The 22407-nt window shown below is 43.5% G+C and overlaps 4 protein-coding genes and 1 non-coding gene across 5 annotated transcripts; 2 read left to right on the top strand and 3 right to left on the bottom strand.

Annotated features, from left to right (window-relative positions):
* The first annotated feature begins 56 nt into the window (after positions 1–56).
* On the top strand, positions 57–4111 carry cct5 (chaperonin containing TCP1, subunit 5 (epsilon)). Its single transcript, XM_070852914.1, has 11 exons — positions 57–281; positions 662–722; positions 965–1129; positions 1352–1550; positions 1899–2091; positions 2458–2607; positions 2708–2827; positions 3015–3200; positions 3290–3427; positions 3553–3733; positions 3825–4111. The coding sequence occupies exons 1-11, from the start codon at positions 177–179 to the stop codon at positions 3950–3952; spliced, it is 1626 nt and encodes a 541-aa protein (XP_070709015.1). The 5' UTR covers positions 57–176; the 3' UTR covers positions 3953–4111.
* Positions 4112–4223: 112 nt separating this feature from the next.
* cmbl (carboxymethylenebutenolidase homolog (Pseudomonas)) lies at positions 4224–6401 on the bottom strand. Its single transcript, XM_070852915.1, has 6 exons — positions 6209–6401; positions 5787–6001; positions 5529–5636; positions 5305–5447; positions 5096–5187; positions 4224–4694 (listed from the first exon to the last, which is right to left on the bottom strand). The coding sequence occupies exons 2-6, from the start codon at positions 5999–6001 to the stop codon at positions 4515–4517; spliced, it is 738 nt and encodes a 245-aa protein (XP_070709016.1). The 5' UTR covers positions 6209–6401; the 3' UTR covers positions 4224–4514.
* Positions 6402–6561: 160 nt separating this feature from the next.
* On the bottom strand, positions 6562–6635 carry trnat-agu (transfer RNA threonine (anticodon AGU)). Its single transcript has one exon. It is a non-coding gene; the product is annotated as a tRNA-Thr (tRNA).
* Positions 6636–7469: 834 nt separating this feature from the next.
* On the top strand, positions 7470–20497 carry LOC139220906 (E3 ubiquitin-protein ligase MARCHF6). Its single transcript, XM_070852775.1, has 25 exons — positions 7470–7853; positions 8326–8425; positions 10261–10334; positions 10506–10649; positions 11141–11213; positions 11300–11468; positions 11789–11978; positions 12728–12789; positions 12936–12968; positions 13058–13109; positions 13402–13460; positions 13558–13638; positions 13822–13890; positions 14210–14284; positions 15477–15611; positions 15732–15952; positions 16223–16360; positions 16476–16698; positions 17256–17325; positions 17546–17727; positions 18092–18226; positions 18403–18492; positions 18729–18861; positions 19578–19713; positions 19916–20497. The coding sequence occupies exons 1-25, from the start codon at positions 7835–7837 to the stop codon at positions 20001–20003; spliced, it is 2751 nt and encodes a 916-aa protein (XP_070708876.1). The 5' UTR covers positions 7470–7834; the 3' UTR covers positions 20004–20497.
* LOC139220907 (arylamine N-acetyltransferase, pineal gland isozyme NAT-3-like) lies at positions 20464–22345 on the bottom strand. Its single transcript, XM_070852776.1, has 3 exons — positions 22321–22345; positions 21727–21881; positions 20464–21608 (listed from the first exon to the last, which is right to left on the bottom strand). Exon 3 carries the CDS (start codon positions 21499–21501, stop codon positions 20623–20625), a length of 879 nt encoding a protein of 292 aa, XP_070708877.1. The 5' UTR covers positions 21502–21608; positions 21727–21881; positions 22321–22345; the 3' UTR covers positions 20464–20622.
* Between the last annotated feature and the right edge of the window lie 62 nt (positions 22346–22407).

Here is a 22407-nt window from a genome sequence, read left to right as displayed (position 1 = left end):
GTGTAATAAGACACACTTAACTCTACTTGGTTCCGCCCTCCCCGCCTGTGGAGCCTTCCAGAAGTCGCCGGCAGATCCGTGCGGCTTGCAGCTAAGCCACACTCCAGTTAGCATCGTTAAAAACTCTTCATTTTATCCACTGAACACTTACTAAGTGTCCACATCTCTCAGTCAACATGTCCGCTTTGGGGACTCTGGCTTTCGATGAATATGGGAGGCCTTTCATCATCATTAAAGACCAGGACAAAAAGACTCGGCTATCGGGCATTGACGCATTGAAGGTACAATGGGCTAGCTAGCGGCGCACGTTGGTTAGCAGTTTACTGATTTGCAATTACTTGCGTGAGTGTGGACACGTCTAACCGACACAATATGTGTTTATATAGAAGGTAATTGTGACCAAGCATGCGCCCAACTGCCAAGCTAAGTTGTTTGTACAATTGCAACAGGATAGCTCTTAGCCAAATAATTAGCTAGTCATGCTAACATTGAGGCCCATGTGCTTTCAGCCGGTGGGTGTTGCTCCACAGGGCTGTGCCCAAAATGGTCATTATGGATGTGCATCACTTCCATGTTAAAGTTTAAACTCTTTCAGTTTAGATGTAAAGAGTAAAACATTACCCGTGGTGTGAGCTTAAATGGAAATGTTTGTGTTTTGCAGTCTCACATTATGGCAGCCAAGGCTGTTGCGTCAACGCTTAAAACATCTTTGGGACCCAATGGTGAGTATAAATCACCACACTGCGCTCACATCTGACCTCCTGTCAAATCATTTGAGAAGACATGATACGTGCGAAGATTCTGAGCTTCTGTGTAACTAAAGTAAATTTTAATGTGATTATTTGTAAAATTGTATCCTTCTCACATACAGTTGTGACAGTTATGATAATCTTATAGCCAAGATCATACATACATCATACATGTATCTTATCCTGAACTATTTCTTTCTCATTTTTGCATCCAGGTCTTGACAAGATGATGGTTGACAGGGATGGAGAGGTGACCGTGACCAACGATGGGGCCACTATTCTCAGCATGATGGATGTGGACCACCAGATTGCCAAACTTATGGTGGAGCTTTCCAAATCCCAGGATGATGAGATTGGCGATGGAACCACTGGAGTTGTTGGTACGGCAAAGGGAGATTAGGGAGCTAGGGGAATTTTTATTGGTTGCAAATCTGGATTTATACCGTTCCACTGGGCAATCTGGTAGTCCTAATGTAGGATTTAGCCTTTTGAAATGACTTTTTGTCAATTCCATGTCATAGATCCAATGATTTAAGGATGTAGCCTTTGTAACTAATACAGTGAAACTATTAAGCATCCTATTTTTCCCCCTTCCTCTTCAGTGCTGGCTGGGGCTCTGCTCGAGCAGGCTGAGCAGCTGCTGGACCGCGGAATCCACCCCATCAGGATCTCTGACGGCTACGACCAAGCCGCACGCATCGCCATCGAGCAGCTGGATAAAATTGCGGAAACATTACCCTGCGATCCCAGCAACACAGAGCCGCTCATTGAGACCGCCATGACAACACTTGGATCCAAAATGTGAGTCTTGGGGACACAACAATGATGATTTGGTTATTATAGTGCTACTTTACAATTAACAGGAACCATCTTGGGTTACTTTACATCTGCTGTCCATTGTGGTTTTGGACATCTTTTTTTGTTTATCTAGGTGAACCTGATACACTGGTACCTAAGCGTATATTTCCATGTGCTCTTTTGACTATTTCACACCTAATATGGAAAACATAAAATTACTAACATGTAACTAATTGGCTGCACATGTTAAGTTCAGATTTTTTGCATTGCAAGGGACAGTTGCAAAGCAATGATTTTATTGTGTTGTGTTGTGTTTATCTTGCATCTTCAAGTTCCACTGTTGTCTTTCAGCATCAACCGGTGCCACAGACAGATGGCGGAGATAGCTGTAAATGCCATCCTCACCGTTGCCGACATGGAGAGGAAGGATGTAGACTTTGAGCTCATCAAGATGGAGGGCAAAGTTGGAGGCAAACTGGAGGACACACAGCTCATCAAGGGAGTCATAGTTGACAAGGAGTTCAGCCATCCTCAGATGCCCAAGGTACAAACGTTCACTTTGAGATGATTTTATCTGCTCTGACTGTAATTTAATCTTTGATCGCATGGAATCAAATAAGTGACAGTGAATGAGGACAAATAAAAGGCTTGTGTCTGACATAACAGTCACAAAACATTTTAGCATGACTTACTGAAAGCATGCTTTGTGGAGAGATTGTGGAAAAGGTGAAAATTAAAAAGCTAAATGTAGACAGCACTGTTTAAGTTACAGCTTATAAGGACACTGTCATTTGCTTCTTAGTGCTGCAGCCAAACAATACAGCTTATTTGTCCTTTGGTGTGACCAAGAGTAAGATAATGTAATGTTGTAAGATAATGCTGCTAATAATTATTCTTTATCCCCTCTCAGGTTCTGAAAGATGTTAAAATTGCTATCCTCACCTGCCCATTTGAGCCCCCTAAGCCCAAAACCAAGCATAAGTTGGATGTGACCTCTGTGGAAGACTACAAAGCCCTGCAGAAATACGAAAAGGACAAGTTTGAGGAGATGATCCAACAGGTTAGTACTGCAGCATCTAAAGTACAAGAAACTGAATTCTTAATATCTACATTGGCACAAGTGATTTATCTTAAAATGTGAACTCACATTTCTGTTTTAGGTCAAAAGCAATGGTGCTAACTTGGCCATCTGCCAGTGGGGCTTTGATGATGAGGCCAACCACCTCCTGCTGCAGACTGAGCTGCCGGCTGTGCGTTGGGTCGGAGGGCCAGAGATCGAGGTGAGTGCCTTATGATAGAAATACTTGAAGTGAAGTTACTCTGGAACAAAATGTCTTCATGTCCTGTGTCATTTTGATCAGTCATGTAATCATGTTTTAATGCTACGATGTGCTGTGTTGAGTAAAATGTTGAAATGTTACTGTGCTGCTCGTGTATTATCCGGTGTTAATTGTGTTTTCTCTGCAGTTGATTGCCATAGCCACAGGAGGCCGCATCGTGCCACGGTTCTGTGAGTTGACACCAGAGAAGCTTGGCACAGCTGGTGTGGTGAAGGAGATCTCCTTTGGCACTACAAAGGATCGCATGTTGGTTATCCAGGAGTGCAAAAACACGAGGGCCGTGACCATTTTCATCCGTGGAGGCAACAAAATGGTAAGCACAAATGTGACCTTTGCTCCATGCTGAGTTATCAAATGTTAATCTATTCCAGTTGGTTCACCTTTTATTACATCTGTCATCAGATCATTGAAGAGGCCAAGCGTGCTCTCCATGATGCTCTGTGTGTAATTCGCAATCTGGTCAAAGACAACCGTATTGTGTATGGAGGAGGAGCCTCAGAGATTGCATGTGCTCTGGCTGTCAACCAGGCAGCAGATAAGGTAAGGAGCAGCTGAACTGAGAAAAACTAAGTAGAATTACAATGATTGTGTCTCTGACTGACTCACTAATAAGATGCTGTTTCTCTTGCTGCTCTGATAATCTTTAATGCCCCTCTCCTTTCTAGTGCCCATCATTGGAGCAGTATGCCATGAGGTCGTTTGCCGATGCTATGGAAGTAATCCCAATGGCGCTGGCCGAGAACAGCGGGCTGAACCCCATTCAGACCATGACAGAGGTCAGAGCCAGACAGGTCAGAGAGGCCAACTCCTTCCTCGGCATCGACTGTCTGCACAACAACACCAATGGTGAGGAACCAAACTGTCTGCCTACGCTGCACTGTAACATCAAAGCTACATGGCTTGATCTTGAATGGCTTTTTTTGTTTTGCTCCTACAGACATGAAGCAGCAGCATGTGGTCGAGACCCTGATCGGCAAGAAGCAGCAGATCTTGCTGGCCACTCAGGTCGTCAAGATGATCCTGAAGATTGACGACATCCGAAGCCCGGGAGAGACCGAGGACTGAAAGCTTCCTGGAACGCTTTAAGATTTCTGAGCTGAGGTTTTAGGCACTTCCCAGAGCACCATGTCCAAACCGCACTGCATAATGCTATTTATCATTTGACACAAAATGTTCAAGCTGTTGTCGTATCAAAAGTCACCATTAAAATGTTGGTCCGTTGAAGCTTCCAGACTCTGTAGTTCTGATTTTAAGCCCCCAGTATCGAACCTGAACATCCTTGATCTTTATTTGTAAGTTCTGTCCCATGTACATTATGTCATATAAAACTTGCGAATTTACACGAAGTCAGCAAAAATGTAATCCACATACTACTTTTTACTCTCACATTAACAAGACTGCATTATTTTTGAAAAAGTGCTAAATAATTTTGGCTCCACAATTAAAATAAATTCTACAAGATTAAATTCAAAAACAAGACTGGAATGCCACCAAACTAAAATTACTAGGCACATTCATCGCCCTCATCTCTGTAAATAGCATCTCTACATTTTCCATTTGATTTTTTTTCCAGTTCTCATTCTGTCTTTATGAAAGCTGTCTGTGCTGATGCATCTGACCTCCTCATTCACATGTATTTTTTGAGCCAGTTGAGCATGTCTGTCCTGGCCTCCTGGATGCTGGGTTTGTCCGTGGGGTTGATGTCTTCTCTTTTGCGGTGGACAAACCCATGAGTCTGACCAGGAAAGATCTTCACCTGGTAATCCACGGTGCATTTCTCCTTTAGTTTGGCTTCAAGGACGCTCACCTGAAGGGCAAAGGGATATGACCACACTAGGGCTGCAACGAACAATTATTGTCATTAGTGATTAATCTGCTGATTATTTTCTTGATTATTTCTTTGGTCTCTAAAATGTGACGCCTTCCAATGTGTCGATCAGTGGTCCTAAACCCAAAGATATTCAAATTACAATGATATAAAGAGGAGGAAAGCAGGAATTCAGCACAATTAGAGCTAGTTTCAGCACTAAAACACGGGTTGTGGTTACATGGTAGTGAAACTGACAAAAACTTTCATTGCTGGTGTATTTAACATAAGACAGACATATGGACGTTGTTACAGGAACACCAATCGGTGTTCAAATACCAGAGTGAAGCATCTACCTGTAAAGTATGTTAATTAAAGTTACTAAATCGATGCGTACTAACCTGGTCCAGTGGGATAACCTCATCTTTCTCCCCAAAGATGAAGAGTGTCGGACTCTTCAACTCATACCGGTCCTCTCTTTCACGGATTATCCCTGCGCAGCATAACATAAGATTTCAAAATATTAACATCTGTAAACAAGGACATCTGATGTGTAATACTGTAACTGAAGTAAGAGGACACAGATGACGTGATGTCAGCTGTGACATACCATAGACAGACACTCCAGCTTTGACCTCTGGATATTGCAGGGCGAGGTAATGAGTGGCCACCCCTCCCCAGCAGAAGCCCACTGCTCCGATGTGTTTGGCCCCACACTGCTCCTTCAGGAACCTCAGCACCACCTCCACCTCCCTAGGGAAGGAGATACCATGACTAACAAATATGTCCAACTACCTCATACAGGGAGAAGACTGTGAATAAGCTTTAAGTTACTTGTTAATGTTTGTGGGCTTTTTGTCTTCCAGCCACTCCTGAAATGTGGACCAGTCATGTGATGGACTCCAGGGCTCCTTTCCAACATAGAAGTCTGGACAAACTGCACTGCTCAGAGCAAAACAATGGCAGCAGAAATCACTGTGAAGGCCTAAGTGGCCAACATGAACCAACAGATTTAAAAGCTTGTGGGTAAAAAACAATAACTAAGCTCAGTTTAAGAAGCACGCCTGCATATGCACATTGATTCTGACTCACGTGTATCCATTAGCAGCCAGCAGATCAGCCATGTATCTTGTGTTGGGAAGCTGCCACCCATAGATGTCCTGTATGACAATGATGGCCTTGTCAGATGCAGAGGGTGGTTTCACTACATAAGCTTTAATGTGCTCGATCTGGACCTCCTGGCCGAGCCCTCCATAGTCCATCCGATCACCTATATCACAGGGGCATGGCGAGGCCTCGTTTGCCATCTGCTGACAGACAGACAGACAGGAACAGGCAGATAGAGAGTCAGCAGGGTGAATTTGGCCCCGGAGTCGTTTAAATGTGATCATAAAAGCATGTGCGTGACAAAATGGCAAAGCGCTTTGCACAAATAGCTCGAACCTTTTCCTGTGTCTCCACTGAGCATCGAATAAAAACATGTGAACATCAGTTTGCACGGGTCAGAGACATACCGTGTTGTTTTCTGACTGAAGTGTTTTGAAGGGCTCCAAAAGTTGCAGTCAGAGTCCAAGTCGGTGGTTGAAAAGCTGGTGTGACTGTGACAGAGAGTGAAATTCCTGCAGTGACTTTCAAAATAAAAGTTAACTATATATTTTATGGTCCTCTCCCAGTTTTTGGTGTTTTATACATATAGGCTAAATACCGAAGTCACTTCCGGTGCTCTGCTGTATTTCTTTCTGGCTTGATAAAGGACTTTTTACAGCATGTCAGAACGTCAAACAATGACAGAAAACCAACTCCGACTCTGTGTAAATTAACTAACTATGACTATGAGGCCGTGTTTTCCTCCTGGTCGTGTCCCAAAAGGCACCGCTGGGATTCGAACCCAGGATCTCCTGTTTACTAGACAGGCGCTTTAACCAACTAAGCCACGGCGCCACACGGCTCTAAAGGGACAACTCATGGCACCCCATACCTGCTAACTAATTAAGTACTGTATGAAAAGTTTAATAAGATAATTAATGCCATGGTTAATTTGCTAACTTTAGTTTTCCGTTTAGTTTTTCACACGACCTATTCAATGAATAGCTCGATTTAGTAGATAAGTCATACTTGGGGTTAAAGGAGGATGTTAAGAAGTAAAATAAAGTAACATTTAGTAACAATTTAATTGCCAAAGAGAACGAAAGCTTTGCGAAAGGCTGCAGCCAGACACTTGAATCCCAAATTGCGTTTACATTTAATATAATTGTGCAATTTTCATTTAAATTACAATAAATAGACTAGAGAATCATTACGGAAAACATGGAAGTCCAAATCGAGGATTAACATTTTAAGAATCATTGTTTTATTGACGGAAAAAAAAACGAAACCAAGTAATTTCTGCCAAGTTGAGCCGAGTTGAGTGTTCAGGATTTGGATTTGGATCTTTACTCTGGTCTGCATAATGTTCAGAGGTGGAAGTCAAATGTTTCATAAAAGTCACACGTCCAGGTGACACCCTGCAGGTGTCGCTGTTAAACATAGGTGAATATTTAATACTCGCTTACTGGAAGTATCCAAGACTGAGAGGGAAGACATTAACAAGACTTTCTCCAATGTATATTTTAGATGAGTTTATATACTACATTATAATATCATATTTATTAGGGATTTTAAAAATGAAAATATATAATTCATAGCTAACCGTTCAGTAACCACGTGACAGTTGTTATGGAAGTTTCCTGCCGTAAAATGTGACCCGCTGCGGTAAAGTAGGACTGTTGTGACAGGAGCTAGCAGTGGCGTTAGCGCATGCGTTAGCCAGCTCAGCTAGCGATTTGTCTCCCAGGTTTAAACTGTCATTTCAGCAACGCGGAGGATGTAACGACTTTCAAGTTTATTGTCTTACGCTAGAAATACACCGTTGAGATTGAGTCCGATGAACACAGACTGGATGTGAAAGGACACAACGGAGCGAGCGCTGGTGTTCAGTGTGTGGGGAAACCATTTTATGATTGTCAATGCATCCGAGACATAAGGATACACTCGTCTCGCTAGCTTAATTTGGCTAGCTAAGCATTATTGTCCGTGTCGTGGATGGGTTCACGGTACAAGCCTCTCCTGGAAGAAACGGTGACCGGTGCTTAGCAAACAACATGGACACCGCCGAAGAAGGTAAATAGCGTAAAGGCGTCGCTTGTTGCCCTCCGAGCTGAGGAGGTTTAGCAGCACTAGCTTTAAAGTGCATCATCGAGAGCCGACCCTGCTGCTGAGCTGGCCTGCTAGTGGTTAACTTAGCATGCCTAAACAGCCTGTCAGTGTGGTGGAAGCCAAATTCAGGAAAATATAGCGTTGTGTTACTGCAGCCGAGCTCAATATGGGGAGCAGCGACGTGGAGGAGAGCGTAGAAAGGACTAGACGTTACTGGTGATGTCATCAGTCTCCTGATGTATGGCCATAAAACAGCAGAGAGGAATAACTCGCTTAAATCCATGTGTACTACTGATCTAACATTACTCTATTTAATACACATGCTTACTGACATATATCTCAGCCCCACTACTCTCTGTCTGCACCCCTGCGCTTTGCTTTGGCGATGGGTGTCATTCACTCACTCACGTGTTATGTGTTATGTGTGTGTTTGCAGCGGATATTTGTCGTGTGTGCCGCTCTGAGGGGACCCCAGACAAACCCCTGTACCACCCCTGTGTCTGCACTGGCAGTATCAAGTTTATCCACCAGGAATGGTAAGTGCTTCTGGATCTGATTACTGTCACTGTCATTGCTGCCCCCCCTCCCAACCCACCCCCCAGGAAGCTTACTCCCTTTATTCAACATTCACGTGTGCACTAAAAGACCAGTGCGTAACTAGGCTAAGGCTGGACACTGTTAACTTGATGCATTAGTCATTCCAAAGTTCACAGTAACCTCACTCACACTGCTCCAAAAATGAACCTGATGTCTTCATTAGAGTTCCTGTGCACACTTACAATAGAGATCAAATGGGTAGAACTGATCATCAAGGTATTATTCTATCTAGTGCCGTCATATGCATTCATTATAATCTACCATTTCTGAAAGAACACAGCATAAGATTCAGTGTTGCGGCCAGTGCTTTCCCAGGACCTTTTGTTTGCATGCTTATAACATAATGGGATTAATGCAGTACAGTGATTGCTAAGTAACTGGACACCTCGTATAGTTGGACAGTGATGGCTTGATAACAAATGTAATAGAAGAATCGTGAAAGGGTGCAGAACAGGTTTGTCCTCTGTCACATCCAGGCTGCATAGTATCCCGTATTACTGCCATTTGGTGAGGTAGAGGCCCACTGAAAACAATACCAGCCCCTGCAGGTATTTTGGAGATTTTGCTGTGTTCTCATCTCTCCTGTGTGTGAGCATCACTGGTCAGGTGCATGGAAATCCCCAGGCAGAAGCAAAGGCCCGGCCTGGATTGTTCTGTGGTAATTGTTGAACCTCAGGCTGTATCCGTATCAGTTCACAGTCACCCCCCACAAAGTTTAGAATAACAGTCTGTTGTGTGTGGATAGTATAGTTGTGCTGAGTGTGTGTGAGCCTCAGCTTGGTTTATCTTTATTTCCTTGTGGTCGTAAGTAAAAATCAAATGCAGACACACTTATGGATCAAAGCTTGTGATTTTTGTTTTTTTCATCAGGTGGGCAACTCCTCAGGGGTAAACTTTTTAAATGATGTAAGTTGAGTTGAGTCTTACGTATAGCCCTGTTCTGAGGTCGCACAGTTCACAGACACAGTTCTTTAATGCTGTCATGCATGTTGGAATCAGCTGGTGTAATGACCCCCCTTACATAACCAAGTTGTTAATCCCTGAGTCTAACCTATGTCACAAGAAGCTGGGATGGTGTTGTTAGGAGCGACCAACGAGCACAAATCAGCTCAGGAATAAGTGATACGCCCTTTTGTGTTAGTGTTAAGAGGGTAAGTGTTTTACCATGACTGAAACATGATAAGTGCTCGCAGTCAGTGTCTGCTGGGTCCAGAGGTCCCGGACAGGTCATCACAGCTCAGCCTTCGTCTTCATCACATCATACCCACATAGGGCCATGGCAGCAGTATACATGAAAAAGATCTGCGTTGGGTCAACATTATAGACCTTTGTCTCACAATGTTAACATCTAAGACTGTGGGTTCAATCTGCAACACGTGAGCTGTTTCTGGTGACACTACGTAGTTTAATCTTGTGTTTACGAACATCGAGATCATTTGGGAAACTGCAAACTATGGAGCCAAGTGAAATGAACTGAAATTACATTAGAACTTTGAAATTTCAAATGTGAACACACACACACACACCTGTTTTACTACATTTCATAGGGATTGTACAGGTGGATGTTTCATCTGATCTAAGCTCTGCAGTAGGTCTCCATTTCTTACTGATGTGAACATTCACTTTTCCAGTCTGTCCTAAGCTCTGCAGTAGGTCTCCATTTCTTACTGATGTGAACATTCACTTTTCCAGTCTGTCTACCCAAATTCACTCATGCAAAATTATGTGATGAAAATGTAAACATTCTTACTTACCTCTAAATGTTGCTTTATAGTTTGGTCCAGTGGCTGAAGCACAGCAGGAAGGAGTACTGTGAATTATGCAAGCACAGATTTGCTTTCACACCAAGTAAGTACTTGTGACATTGATGGATCATCCACTTTTATTTATTAAACGGCCCCGAGTTTCCTGAAGAAGCATTTATTGAAAGCACTTTGTTTCATTGATACGCAATTTGAACAATATTTAGGTTATTTTCACAAAAGCCTCTGCTTCACTCCTTCCCTCTTTCCACTTCAGTCTACTCCCCAGACATGCCTTCCCGTCTGCCCATCCAGGACATTTGTGCCGGCCTGCTGACCAGTGTGGGCACAGCCATTCGCTACTGGTTCCATTACACGCTGGTGGCCTTCGCGTGGCTCGGGGTGGTTCCTCTCACCGCATGTAAGCAGGGCAAACACAGGCACAAATGCAGCGATTGAACTTAATGCTCTTGGCGACAGCAATCTCCTCCTTAATACTGGATTACACCTTTTGTTTCAAGGCATATCAGTTATTTTATTAGCTTAAACATCTGATTTCTGTTTTCTCTTCGTAAAGCAATCAGGGTTAATAGATTTCCCAGTGTGAGTGAAAGGAAGTGCTTCACCTTTGTGTACACGTGTGGAACATAAAAAAACATTTATGGTGTGACTATGACTTAAGCTTTACAATTAGCTCATGTTTGTGGTTTAACACGATCAAGAGAATTACAGCTTTAGCACCACTACAAAACAGGCACTGCTGTATGTGCTCTAAGATATGTAAATTCTCCTCAGTTCTCAGTGAAGGACATGTAGATTATATCTATTTAAATCTGACATATTACGTAAGATGTTACAATGCAGTATTTTTGAATTGTGCGAAATGACATTCATCTGATGTCTCTGTCTCAGGTCGCATCTACAAGTGTCTGTTTACAGGCTCTGTGAGCTCACTTTTGACACTGCCGTTGGACATGCTGTCTACGTGAGTGATGAGACACTACTTTACTTTTCAAGGAACATCTCAGTGTTTTTGTATGTTTACACATGTTAATGTTTGTGCTCCTGCAGAGAGAACCTGCTTGCAGATTGTCTACAGGGCTGCTTCGTGGTTACATGCACTCTGTGTGCATTTATTAGCCTGGTGTGGCTCAGAGAACAGATAGTCCATGGTGGCGCTCCCCAGTGGTTAGAGCAGCATCAGCCGCAACCACAGAATGCACCCGGACAACCCAATGAGGTACTTTGCTTGATTCACTGCCAATAAGGCCAAATATTTGAATAAAAGCATCAAAAGGAGCATTGTTCATGATACTGCCTTAGAATATGCACGTCAGTTTTAGTCAGACTTCAAACATACCACATGAACAGTGAAGATATGCATAGATTTTTTTGTGTGTCATGTATGGGTTAAAGTAGGATTTTGGATTTAAATTATGTACACAGCAAGCTACTTGGCAATATCTTATTCTGGCATGCACGTACATCCAATCTCAATCACACGCATCCACACAAAATCACCCAATATTAAAGCCATGCATCCTCTCTCCTCACCCTCAGGCACAAGCTGCAGGCCAGGGAGCAGCTGATGAGCCCCCTGCAGCCCAACCAGCTCCTGCTGATCCACCAGCTCAGAATGAGGCAGAGCCTGAACCCCCTGATGCCCCCCCAGACCAGGCTGATGACCCCGAGCTGGAAGAAGAGGAGGGAGCAGCAGCTGAAGATGCAGACCCCAACAATGGAGCACAAGGTTAGAATTTGATAAGGAACTGTTGCTCATCTTAGTATTGATGTAAAGTAAGCACTATATGAGTGTTCAGGATTCTCTCCTGGCTGGTTTGGCTGTAATTGGAGTCAGAAGTGAGATATGCTGGAATGAGTCAGACATGACTGTTGTCGGAGCCACATGTTTTTGCAACAGAAAACATGGTTCATGGAAATGCAGTCTGAAAACACTCAGGAACACTAGAACAAACAGCGCAACTGGCATTGGAGCATACAAATAGCATCCACAATGGTCTCATTTGTCAGTTTGCCAAGGCATCACAATTGATGTGAGTATGACATAACGACATGCTACCCGCAGCACTCATATCACACTTATTTGTTTTGTTTTACCATGGTTAATGGACTGTTTTTGCAGCAGGCTAGAGAAAAGGGGCTGATAATGAATCGTGATAGTGTTATACATTATTCTAGCAGTGGGGCATCACCACAGCTAAATTAATTTACTGGAAAAGCTTCACAATAGTTTGTTTTGCACCTCAGGGTGAATACAGTTCCCCAGAAGAGCGTCAATAATAATAAGCGATAACAGCCTTTTTAAAAATAATTGGTGTGTGTGTGCTAAAATGCAGTGGCCATAGCTGATGAGCAGGAAGATGCATTTAGAGTTTAATTTCTACCCTATTGCTGTTTATGTAGATACTTTTTAGGTTTTACGTAGATACGTTTACAGTTTTGACTGTATTAATCTTCATTGTATACATGTCTCTGTAGATGACATGAATTGGAATGCTTTAGAGTGGGACAGAGCAGCGGAGGAGCTCACCTGGGAACGGGTAACTCTACATGACATTCTCATTACTAAACTCAAAACACACCCATTCTTTGTACTCAATTTACAAAACTCTTATCAGGGATTTTTCTATTTGTGCTATAAACCTATGCACATGAAACACATACTATCTTTCCATGTCCCTTTTAGATGCTTGGCCTGGATGGTTCACTGGTATTTTTGGTAAGTCTTCACATCCATACTTGTCATCCATGTTTTTTACACGTGTGACGAGTTTGTAAGTTGTATGTCTTTGTGTCTTTGTCTTGTAGGAGCATGTTTTTTGGGTGGTGTCTCTCAACACACTCTTCATCCTGGTCTTTGGTGAGTAGCCTAAAGCAAGAGTAGTACAGTAACATACTGAAGTAGGATCAAAACACAATAGAGCAATAAAGCCTAAAATACTTATTTCCATTTTGATTATCCAACATACAGCACAATCAACAAAAACCTGAAAGGCTGTACAATTATACGAACCTGTTCCTTTTTTCATACCAATATCTCAACCTTTATCCACTCATCTCCATTACATAATGACAGTAATGGCGCATGTTGATTGCATTTGCATTTATATGCCACAATTGGAAAAATGACTTCCTTCTTTCCCCTCATTCAGCATTCTGTCCCTACCACATTGGTCACTTCTCGGTCGTGGGTCTTGGCTTTGAGGAATATGTAAGAAACTGCTCTCATCAACTTAGCATTAACTTGCAACATTGCATCGCTTGAACAATAATCAATAGTTTGACTACAACTTTGTATTTTTCTTCAGGTCCAAGCCTCCCATTTTGAGGGCTTAATCACAACCATCGTGGGCTACATACTGCTGGCCATGACGCTCATCCTCTGTCACGTATCCTTCTGTCTAACACCATCAATCCCCTGTACTCTGCAGTGTAAAACCTAAGCCAAACAGGATTCCATTGGCTGTAGGCTCACAATGTTACAAGGGCAAGCAGCGCATGTGAAATGTATTCTTTTGGGTCTGTGTGGGTGTAAATGTTTAAGCAATGTTGATCCTTAATGGCTGTCTCAGGGTCTGGCTGCCCTGGTCAGGTTCCAGCGCTCCCGACGTCTCCTGGGAGTCTGCTACATTGTTGTCAAGGTAACGCAGCTTAGCGCATTTCTGCTTTGTGTAACTTGTGTGGTATAGGGCCTGTCCGTGGGGGAAATAAGGACAGAAATGTTCACTTACGGAGATTTACCACCAGAACACCAGACTGAGTCTGTGTGCAGTCACACACACAGGCTGGGGGATGTAATTAATTACATACATTATGACCCAAATATGATCACAATGAATATGTCATGCTTGACATGGCTGAAAAAGTGAATGAGAAAACAGAGTCGCATCACTATATTTTAACGCCTCATCTAGAGATGTGGTGTCTAGTGTTACTGACATGTCTGTGCTTGCATTACAGGTCTCTCTCCTCGTTGTCGTGGAGATTGGCGTATTTCCACTCATCTGTGGGTGGTGGCTTGACATCTGCTCTTTAGTAAGACTCTCTGGTTCTCCTTTCAGCATGTGTTAAACCCGTTAACTGATCTTATTCTTGCTTTTGAAAATTCCTCACACTTGTCTGCGTTTTCATCAAACTGGTGTAATGTTAAGATTTGGAACCAAAGTTTGGTACTATAATAAGGGGAAGGCTCATTTCATTTCTTATTTTTGGCTAACGTAGATACAGATACTCTGCCATATGTTATAGTAACAAATACTTTTCTGAGATAGTATCCATGTTTTCTGCCAGTCTAAAAGAGTTCCTCCAAAGTCAGTGACAGCTAACCTAATTTTCAGAATTTTGCTCTCCTGTCTGACATTTCAGCAGATGCTTATGTCTTTCTAACACAATTTGCCAAAACTGCGTTAAAAAAGCAGTAGTGGTGTGGCGTTCTGTATCCTGTGGAGTCATCTGTCATTTCTCCCCGGCACAGAGACGGAAACAGATGCTGTTGATCACACAGTTCATACATTTATTAACAGAAAAACAGAAAACCAACTGGCTTCGACGATTGCAGGGAGTCGCATATGCCTCAGAGTTTGTCGCTAACTGGCACGCTAACTGAAAACCAAGTCCCTCTCCACCTTCCAGTGGCCACCTAAGCTTCCCCTCACCTATGCTACTCGTTGTAAGCCAGTGAATATGTTATGCCAATAAATGCGGCTGAGAAGAGGTGGAGCAGGTTACACAGCAGAAGGAAACCGTGCCCTTCCTGTTCTGCAGCCGTTCGCCTGTGAGAAAATCTAATTGGCTAGAAAATGGATTATGTGGATTAAACTATCTTTGTCATTTCAGCTCATCTCACAAATTAGTTTGAGCTTCTGACAATGACAAAGCTAGTTTTGCATCCACTGCAATGCTGTTTTAAAGGTTGTAATAGACATGTGAGATATAGGGCATCTAAATTATCCATCCTATTTAAAGGTCAACAATAGCACTTATTAGAGCGAACAATAAGGAAAATGGGGCTTAGCTCTGACCAGCATTGGAGGACTCCTTCATCCTACGTATGCTCTCAGAAAATGATTGAGCTTTGTCTTATTATAATCTGTTAAGAATATGGCTTGTGCAAATGTTATTCATAGCATGTTTTATCACCCACTCAACTGTGCATTCATCATTTTAGAGCCATCGCTGAATTTGAAATCATATTTTTGTTTAACATTTTGCTGTCCTCATCCTGCAGGAGATGTTTGATGCCTCGCTGAAAGACAGAGAGTTGAGTTTTAAATCAGCCCCTGGTACCACCATGTTCCTGCATTGGCTAGTGGGAATGGTCTATGTCTTCTACTTTGCTTCTTTCATCCTCCTACTGAGAGAGGTACGATGCCGATTACAAACAGTAACATTTGTTGTTTTATTAAGTTGCTTTTCCGAATTAGTTTACTGTAGATACGTCTTTGCTGATGAAAGCAACTAACCCTTGTTGTTGGTCCGTCAGGTGCTGAGGCCAGGAGTGCTGTGGTTTCTGAGAAACCTCAATGACCCAGATTTTAACCCGGTGCAGGAGATGATTCACCTGCCCATCTACAGACACCTGCGGCGGTTCATCCTGTCCGTGGTGGTGTTCGGCTCTATCGTGTTGCTCATGCTGTGGCTGCCCATCAGGCTGATCAAGCTACTGCTGCCCACCTTTCTCCCATACAACGTCATGCTTTACAGGTAGCCGACCTAACAAAATTATAGGTCACTCAGAAGTAAACTTAAATGGTGTGTGCAAAACCACTTCCTCCTCAGGCCAGATAGTCACATCATCTTGTCACAGCACATCCTGAGCAAAAGGGGAAACATTGACTATATTGCCAACATGAAAGGTTGATGAAAAACGGGAGTTGCATTGACAATAACCGGTCTGTGTAACCCTGTGGGACGTGCCCTGGCACACACTGATGAAATGGCTTTTTCTGACCCTGTCCACCTCTTTCCCTTCAGTGATGCTCCGGTCAGTGAGCTGTCGTTGGAGCTATTATTACTTCAGGTTGTGCTGCCGGCTCTATTGGAGCAGGGACACACCCGCCAGTGGCTCAAAGGCCTGGTGAGGGCTTGGACAGTCAGTGCTGGATATTTACTGTGAGTCAATACACTTGCATCTGTTTTCATGACTTCACCACACACATTTTCTCACTAGGTCCCTGATTTTATTCAGATTGGCAGTCCATAAACACACACATCTTTACCTCCACAGAGACCTTCACTCCTACCTGCTCGGGGAGCAGGAGGACAATGATGCCAACCAACCTGTGAATAACAACAACAATAACAACCCTCCTCCTGGTCACCACAACAACAATAACAACCCTGCACCAGCTGTTGGCGAGGGGCTGCACGCAGCCCATCAGGCCATCCTGCAGCAAGGGGGGCCAGTGGGATTCCAGCCCTACCACAGACCCCTGCGCTTCCCATTCAGGGTGAGAAAGGCCCCAACAATTATGAGTTTCTGAAGCAATCTCTGGGGAGTTGCATCTTTTATTACTGTTAGTTTTTGTTTTGCTTTATCTCCAGTCATAGGAATTTTTGGTCACAGTTTGCAATTCCTAGCTGCGTGGATTCCAGCTTGCATATAAACCTGTACAATGTTTTCTGAAGCCATTGGTACGGTTATTACAAAGCCACACTGTCACAATAAATATGTTAGCGTTTATAACTGAATATAAAATCAAAGCTCTTGGGGGGTTTTTTTGTGTTTTTTTTTACTAAGGCCAACTCTTTGTGGTTTTCCACACAAATTTAGAAACATTACACAGCCGTAGGTACCACTTACTGTACATCTGAGGCCATAAAAGTGAACACTCAGTTATTCCACTTCTACTTTGATTTGCATTTTCCTACATATTGTTAAAGAAATACAGTATAAACACATTTCAACAGTGCTGAAGAGAATGGAGAATGAAAATCAAACATGTCTGAGTTTGATCACTTCACTACGTTGATTGCTATTCTGAAACTTGTGCTCTCTTTTTTCCAGATTGTGCTGCTGATAGCATTCATGTGCATCACTCTGCTAGTGGCCAGTCTGGTGTGTCTAACCCTCCCAGGTGAGATTTTTGTGGTATAAAGCACAACCAGCAATTTTCTACTTTGTAGACCCACACCCAGCCCATAATTAAAGGGCGTATCTATATATATGCATGTCTGCTTTTTTATGTTCTAGCTCAAATAGTGATTCAGTGCTTCATCAACCAGGCCTGAGGATCACTGTAAAGTTGGAAACAGCTGAAGAGTGGTAATTTTTGTTTTGTTCTGTGTGTGTTTCAGTGTTCACCGGGCGCTGGCTGATGTCCTTCTGGACAGGAAACTCCAAAATCCACGAGCTGTACACAGCAGCCTGCGGCCTGTATGTCTGCTGGCTGTCTATCCGGGGAGTGACTGTGCTGCTGGCCTGGATGCCCCAGGGACGCACCGTCATCTTACACAAAGTCCAGGAGTGGACACTCATGGTAGGCAGCCTCTACTGTTGGCAAACACCAAAACTTGGCTTCAGAGCTGTATGGTAATTAGTTCTCTCTCCAGCCATTAGATTGTCTCGAGCTCGACCTGAATGCAGTGTTTTTGTTCAGTCTTCAGTTGCTTATCACAAGCTCATTAGCAAATATCCTAACTTGCCGGCGTCTGCCTTGTAGTAATATCCCAAGCTGGTAGCTTCTCCTTTAGTCTAGTCTGTCAGTGATGCAGCAGTTTTGTCCCATGACAGAAAAAATTTGGTGCCATCAAAGGGAATAACACTTAAAACACTACTTATTCCCTTAATCAGTTAAAGTATTCAACATTTCATTATTAATTATGTTAACTTTGTGTGTGCAGATTCTGAAGACCCTGGTTGTAGCCCTGCTGGTCGCTGGAGTCATCCCGCTGCTACTGGGCCTTCTGTTTGAACTGGTTATTGTGGCTCCACTCAGAGTACCCCTGGACCAAACACCACTCTTCTACCCCTGGCAGGTATGACTGTGGGTCTATGTTGTGTCTTCTTCCATCTCTATCTTTCCCTCCCCTGCCTTGGAATCCACCTTTTAGTACGTCATTGCAGTGTACGTATTGTGTTGTGTTCCTTAACATTGTCACATAATTCCCAGTTCTTCTTTCCATGTTCATCCATTGATCTCTGTTATTGACAGGACTGGGCTCTTGGAGTGCTCCATGCCAAAATCATCGCTGCCATCACGCTCATGGGCCCTCAGTGGTGGCTGAAGACTGTCATTGAGCAGGTGGGTTTTAGGCTGATATTACACTTTAACATGTAATGATCTTACGATGCTATGTTTTCTCCTTTAGAGCAACAAGTATCCACTACTGTAAAGAAGTAGTAGTTTTTATTCTCTGGACTGGAGAAGAAACAAATGGCTGACTTTGCATTGGTCAAAGAGCAGAATAAGAGACTGACAATATCCAAGTTACATTGTAATTAGCTGAGCAGTATAATAAGTGTAAACCTTCTCTTCAGGTTTATGCCAACGGAATTCGCAACATTGATCTCCAGTTCATCATCCGAAAACTGGCCGCTCCGGTCATCTCAGTTCTGCTGCTGTCCTTGTGTGTGCCGTATGTGATCGCTGCCGGGGTGGTGCCTGCTGTAGGTCAGTGTCTACGTATGTGTGCTTGAGGACACCACATTAAGAGACAAAGATCAGTTGATATCCTTTTGTGTACTGAGTACTGCATAGAATCTTAGTTGCAAGAAGAAAAGGAGTAAAGCACTGGCCTTTACCACTTAAATGATAACTCCAGTATTTTTAAACCAGGTCCTTATTTTATACACTTTGGGTTTGAGATCACAGGTAGGTATAAAAACTGCTGGAACTTGTCCAGTAAATCGCGTCCATCAGCAGCTGTGATGGGGCTGAAATGGCCTATAATGTAAATCCTTAAAGGTAATTGCGCCACATGAGCCTATCGGTGACAAAAACAAGCACTTTTAGTGGACGCACTTTTATCTGGCACAATTGGCCAGAAGGAATATGTTAAAGCTATAAGAACCCATTCACCACTTGTTCTCGGCTGCTTGCTGAGGCAATTTACTAGCTAACTTTTTGTACCTACAAGTCCATTCAAACCCAAAATATATGAAAAAATATAGATCCCAGGATTAAAAATACTGGAGTTATTCCACTTAATGCACTAACGGCTTCCATCAGATTAATCCTGTGAATGTGCTACGAATAAATATAAAATTAGAGGTTTCTCAAAGATATTACGTTCCTGCTTACCTTAGACAACTGTCACAGTGACTACAGTGTCGGCTAATGGGACGTTCACAGAAGCAATTTCTGACTGAGATGCTTTACTTTTGCAGGAGTTACCCCAGAGATGGAGATACTAATGCAAAGGAGAATCTACCCATTCCTCCTCATGGTGGTCTCGCTTATCGGCATCCTGTCCTTCCAGATCCGACAGTTTAAACGCCTTTATGAGCACATCAAGAACGACAAGTAAGGATGGTTTTAGCATAGACTTCAGCATCTGTGGAAACCAATGTCTATTTTACCACATGTAGGTTATCTGTGTGAGTTAAGAGTTGGTGTTGAAGTCAGTGATGACGGTAATTGTAAAGCCAGATTCCAGTTTAAATACTGTAAGTTTAAAAACCACGTGGTGCAAACCTAAATATTCTGATAATCTCTCTATTTACAGGTACCTGGTTGGTCAGAGGCTCGTCAACTACGAACGGAAAGCTGGAAGAGCAAGTTCAGCCCCACCCTCCAACCCCATTGCAGAGTAGATTTTTTTTTTGTGTGTGTCAAACGTTGCCACATTTTTGCACCGGTTACCCTGCGTACAACCCCGTCTTTGCCCCCTACCAACCCTCTTTTGATTTTCAACTCAGTCCTTGGACTGTAATCCCTTTTGAATCTCCCGTGGAGCTCGGTGGATTCGATGGATGTCGTTCGATTTCTTGAATTCCCCTACACGCCCATCGAAGGTGTGAAAGGAAAATGTATTATAATCATGGGACAGCGGAGTGATTCTCCTCAGACAAACGGAGCAGGCAGATGGGTGAGGGTTGGAGGTTTGATTTGAAGCTCAACATCTTGTATTGTCGTTCATGCCTTGCTTTGTAAAGTGCTGCCTGATAATTGTACATGTGTAAATACTTTGAACGCAGACTTTGTCTTAAAAAAAAAAGGAAAAAAAAAGATGGATATGAAATAATGCAATGACCATTGTACATCTTAAAAGTGTATGTATAATTTATTAAATCAAACTGACAATTTATCTCTTTTGTTGCATGTGATTTATGTATGGTACAATGTGTGTGGTGTGTCTGAGCCACACACCAACAAAAGAAAATTTCTTCAAATCTGAGTTAAAGTTTCTTGCCCATTGAGGTGGAAGCTTTATCAATACATGAGCGACAATGGCGTCATCGCCTCATCCTTTGGTATGAGCGGAGCATTCAGAACAACTCCAAATTCCTCTGCCAGGACACCCCGGATCTCCTCATCTTTAAGCTCCCTGGTTGTGATCTCCAGCTCTCCCCCTGTTCCCTGTGCGGGAAACGTGGTGCTGATCAGTCTGCAGCCAATGTAGGTGAGTCTACCACCTGGTTTTAAAACCGTGCAGAAGGACTTGCAGAACATGATGGAGCAGGGGGAGCTCTGGTGGTACTGGCACATCTCAGTAAAGTCCTCCATACACCGAGGATCCAGGGTGAACTTGTAGATTTCAGACCAATCTCCAGCCTCCCCTCCGTTCTTCTCCCCCTGCCACTCCACAAAGTGCACCCCCACGTCCTCTCTGATGCGGTACACTCGGTGGCCCTGCTCCTGGGGGGCGCTGGTCTCCATTGAGAGCGGGTTGGTGAAGCCGTGGCCACCGAACCCGACGTCGCACAGCCACCGCCGCCCCTGAAGGGTCACCATAAGGACCAAGTGGTCGAAAGGCGGCCCGTAGCAGCCGGTGATGAGACTCCTCACCTGGCCTGAGAACAGGGTCACCTGGAAGCCCAGTGCGCGGAGCAGCCAGGAGAAGAGCCCGTTATTCTCAAAGCAGAAACCGCCTCGGCGCTGGTTCACTATCTTGTCGTACAGCAGAGGCAGGTGGAGCTGGATTAGTCCGCCGCTGTGCACCGTCAGGGTCTCAAAGGGCACCGACAGCAGGTGGCAGGTGTGAAGCGACCGCAGCACGTCCAGGCTGGGCTCGGCGGAGCCGGAAAAGCCGATGCGGGTCAAATAGGCCCCCACGTCCATCTCTACGGAGGTCATCATCATCATCATCATCACACCTGAGTGCCACCTCTCTTACTTTTAGACTCCACGTCCCGGTGGCTCCTGTGTCGTTCAGTTTTCTCAGACAGGGCGGGTTCACACCTGAAGACAGCTCCCTCCTTGAAAAGTAATAAATCATGACATAAAACATGAGATAAAGGGATATATTTGTATACAACTCCCATCAGTAACTCAGCATGTTGTCATGCAGAAAGTTGACTGATTTCCGTGACTTACTGTAGAATAGCTGTCTCCCTAATCATTTATTCTCAGACATTTTTAATCAATACTCTACTGCCCATCCCATTTATTATGGGTAATGTGGTATGCAAGATGGCGCCAGCTGTGAACAGGAAGAGACTGGACTCATCAAGAAGGCCAGCAGCTCTGTCCTGGGTTGGAAAGAGGGAGGAAGAGGTAAAGCTATCATCCATGAGACAGAACCAGATCCTACTATTACTATTACTACCTGTACTACTACTGTTATATATATATTATACACTACTATTGCCTCTACTACTACTACTACTTTTCTTGCTACTACCACTTTTTCACTACTACTAATACTACTACAACTCCTACTAATACTACTAGTATGCTTTTCTTTCAGCTTTTCCAACAGCTGATTCTTCCAGCTTTACTTTCACTTTTCAGGGTTTTTTCTTTTAGCATTAGGCTGCAATGCAGTTGAGCTTTGGACTTTTCAGCTAAAATTCATTCGGCATTTTCAGCAACTTCGGCGAAGCTTTTCGGCTTCATTCAGCAGACAGCATTCACACGCAATTTGCTCAAAGAGTGCACATTTACCAGTCAATACTTTTCATTGATTACCATAAATGTGTTCAGACTTCCTCCGGTCTCGTGTTGCTCCGGTGACGTCACACCTGGACACTCCCTTTCCCCCAGCAGAGGGACAAA

Source organism: Pempheris klunzingeri, chromosome 21 (genome assembly GCF_042242105.1).
Source record: "Pempheris klunzingeri isolate RE-2024b chromosome 21, fPemKlu1.hap1, whole genome shotgun sequence".
Taxonomy (NCBI): Eukaryota; Metazoa; Chordata; class Actinopteri; order Acropomatiformes; family Pempheridae; genus Pempheris; species Pempheris klunzingeri.
This window is presented reverse-complemented; position numbering and strand designations above follow the sequence as displayed.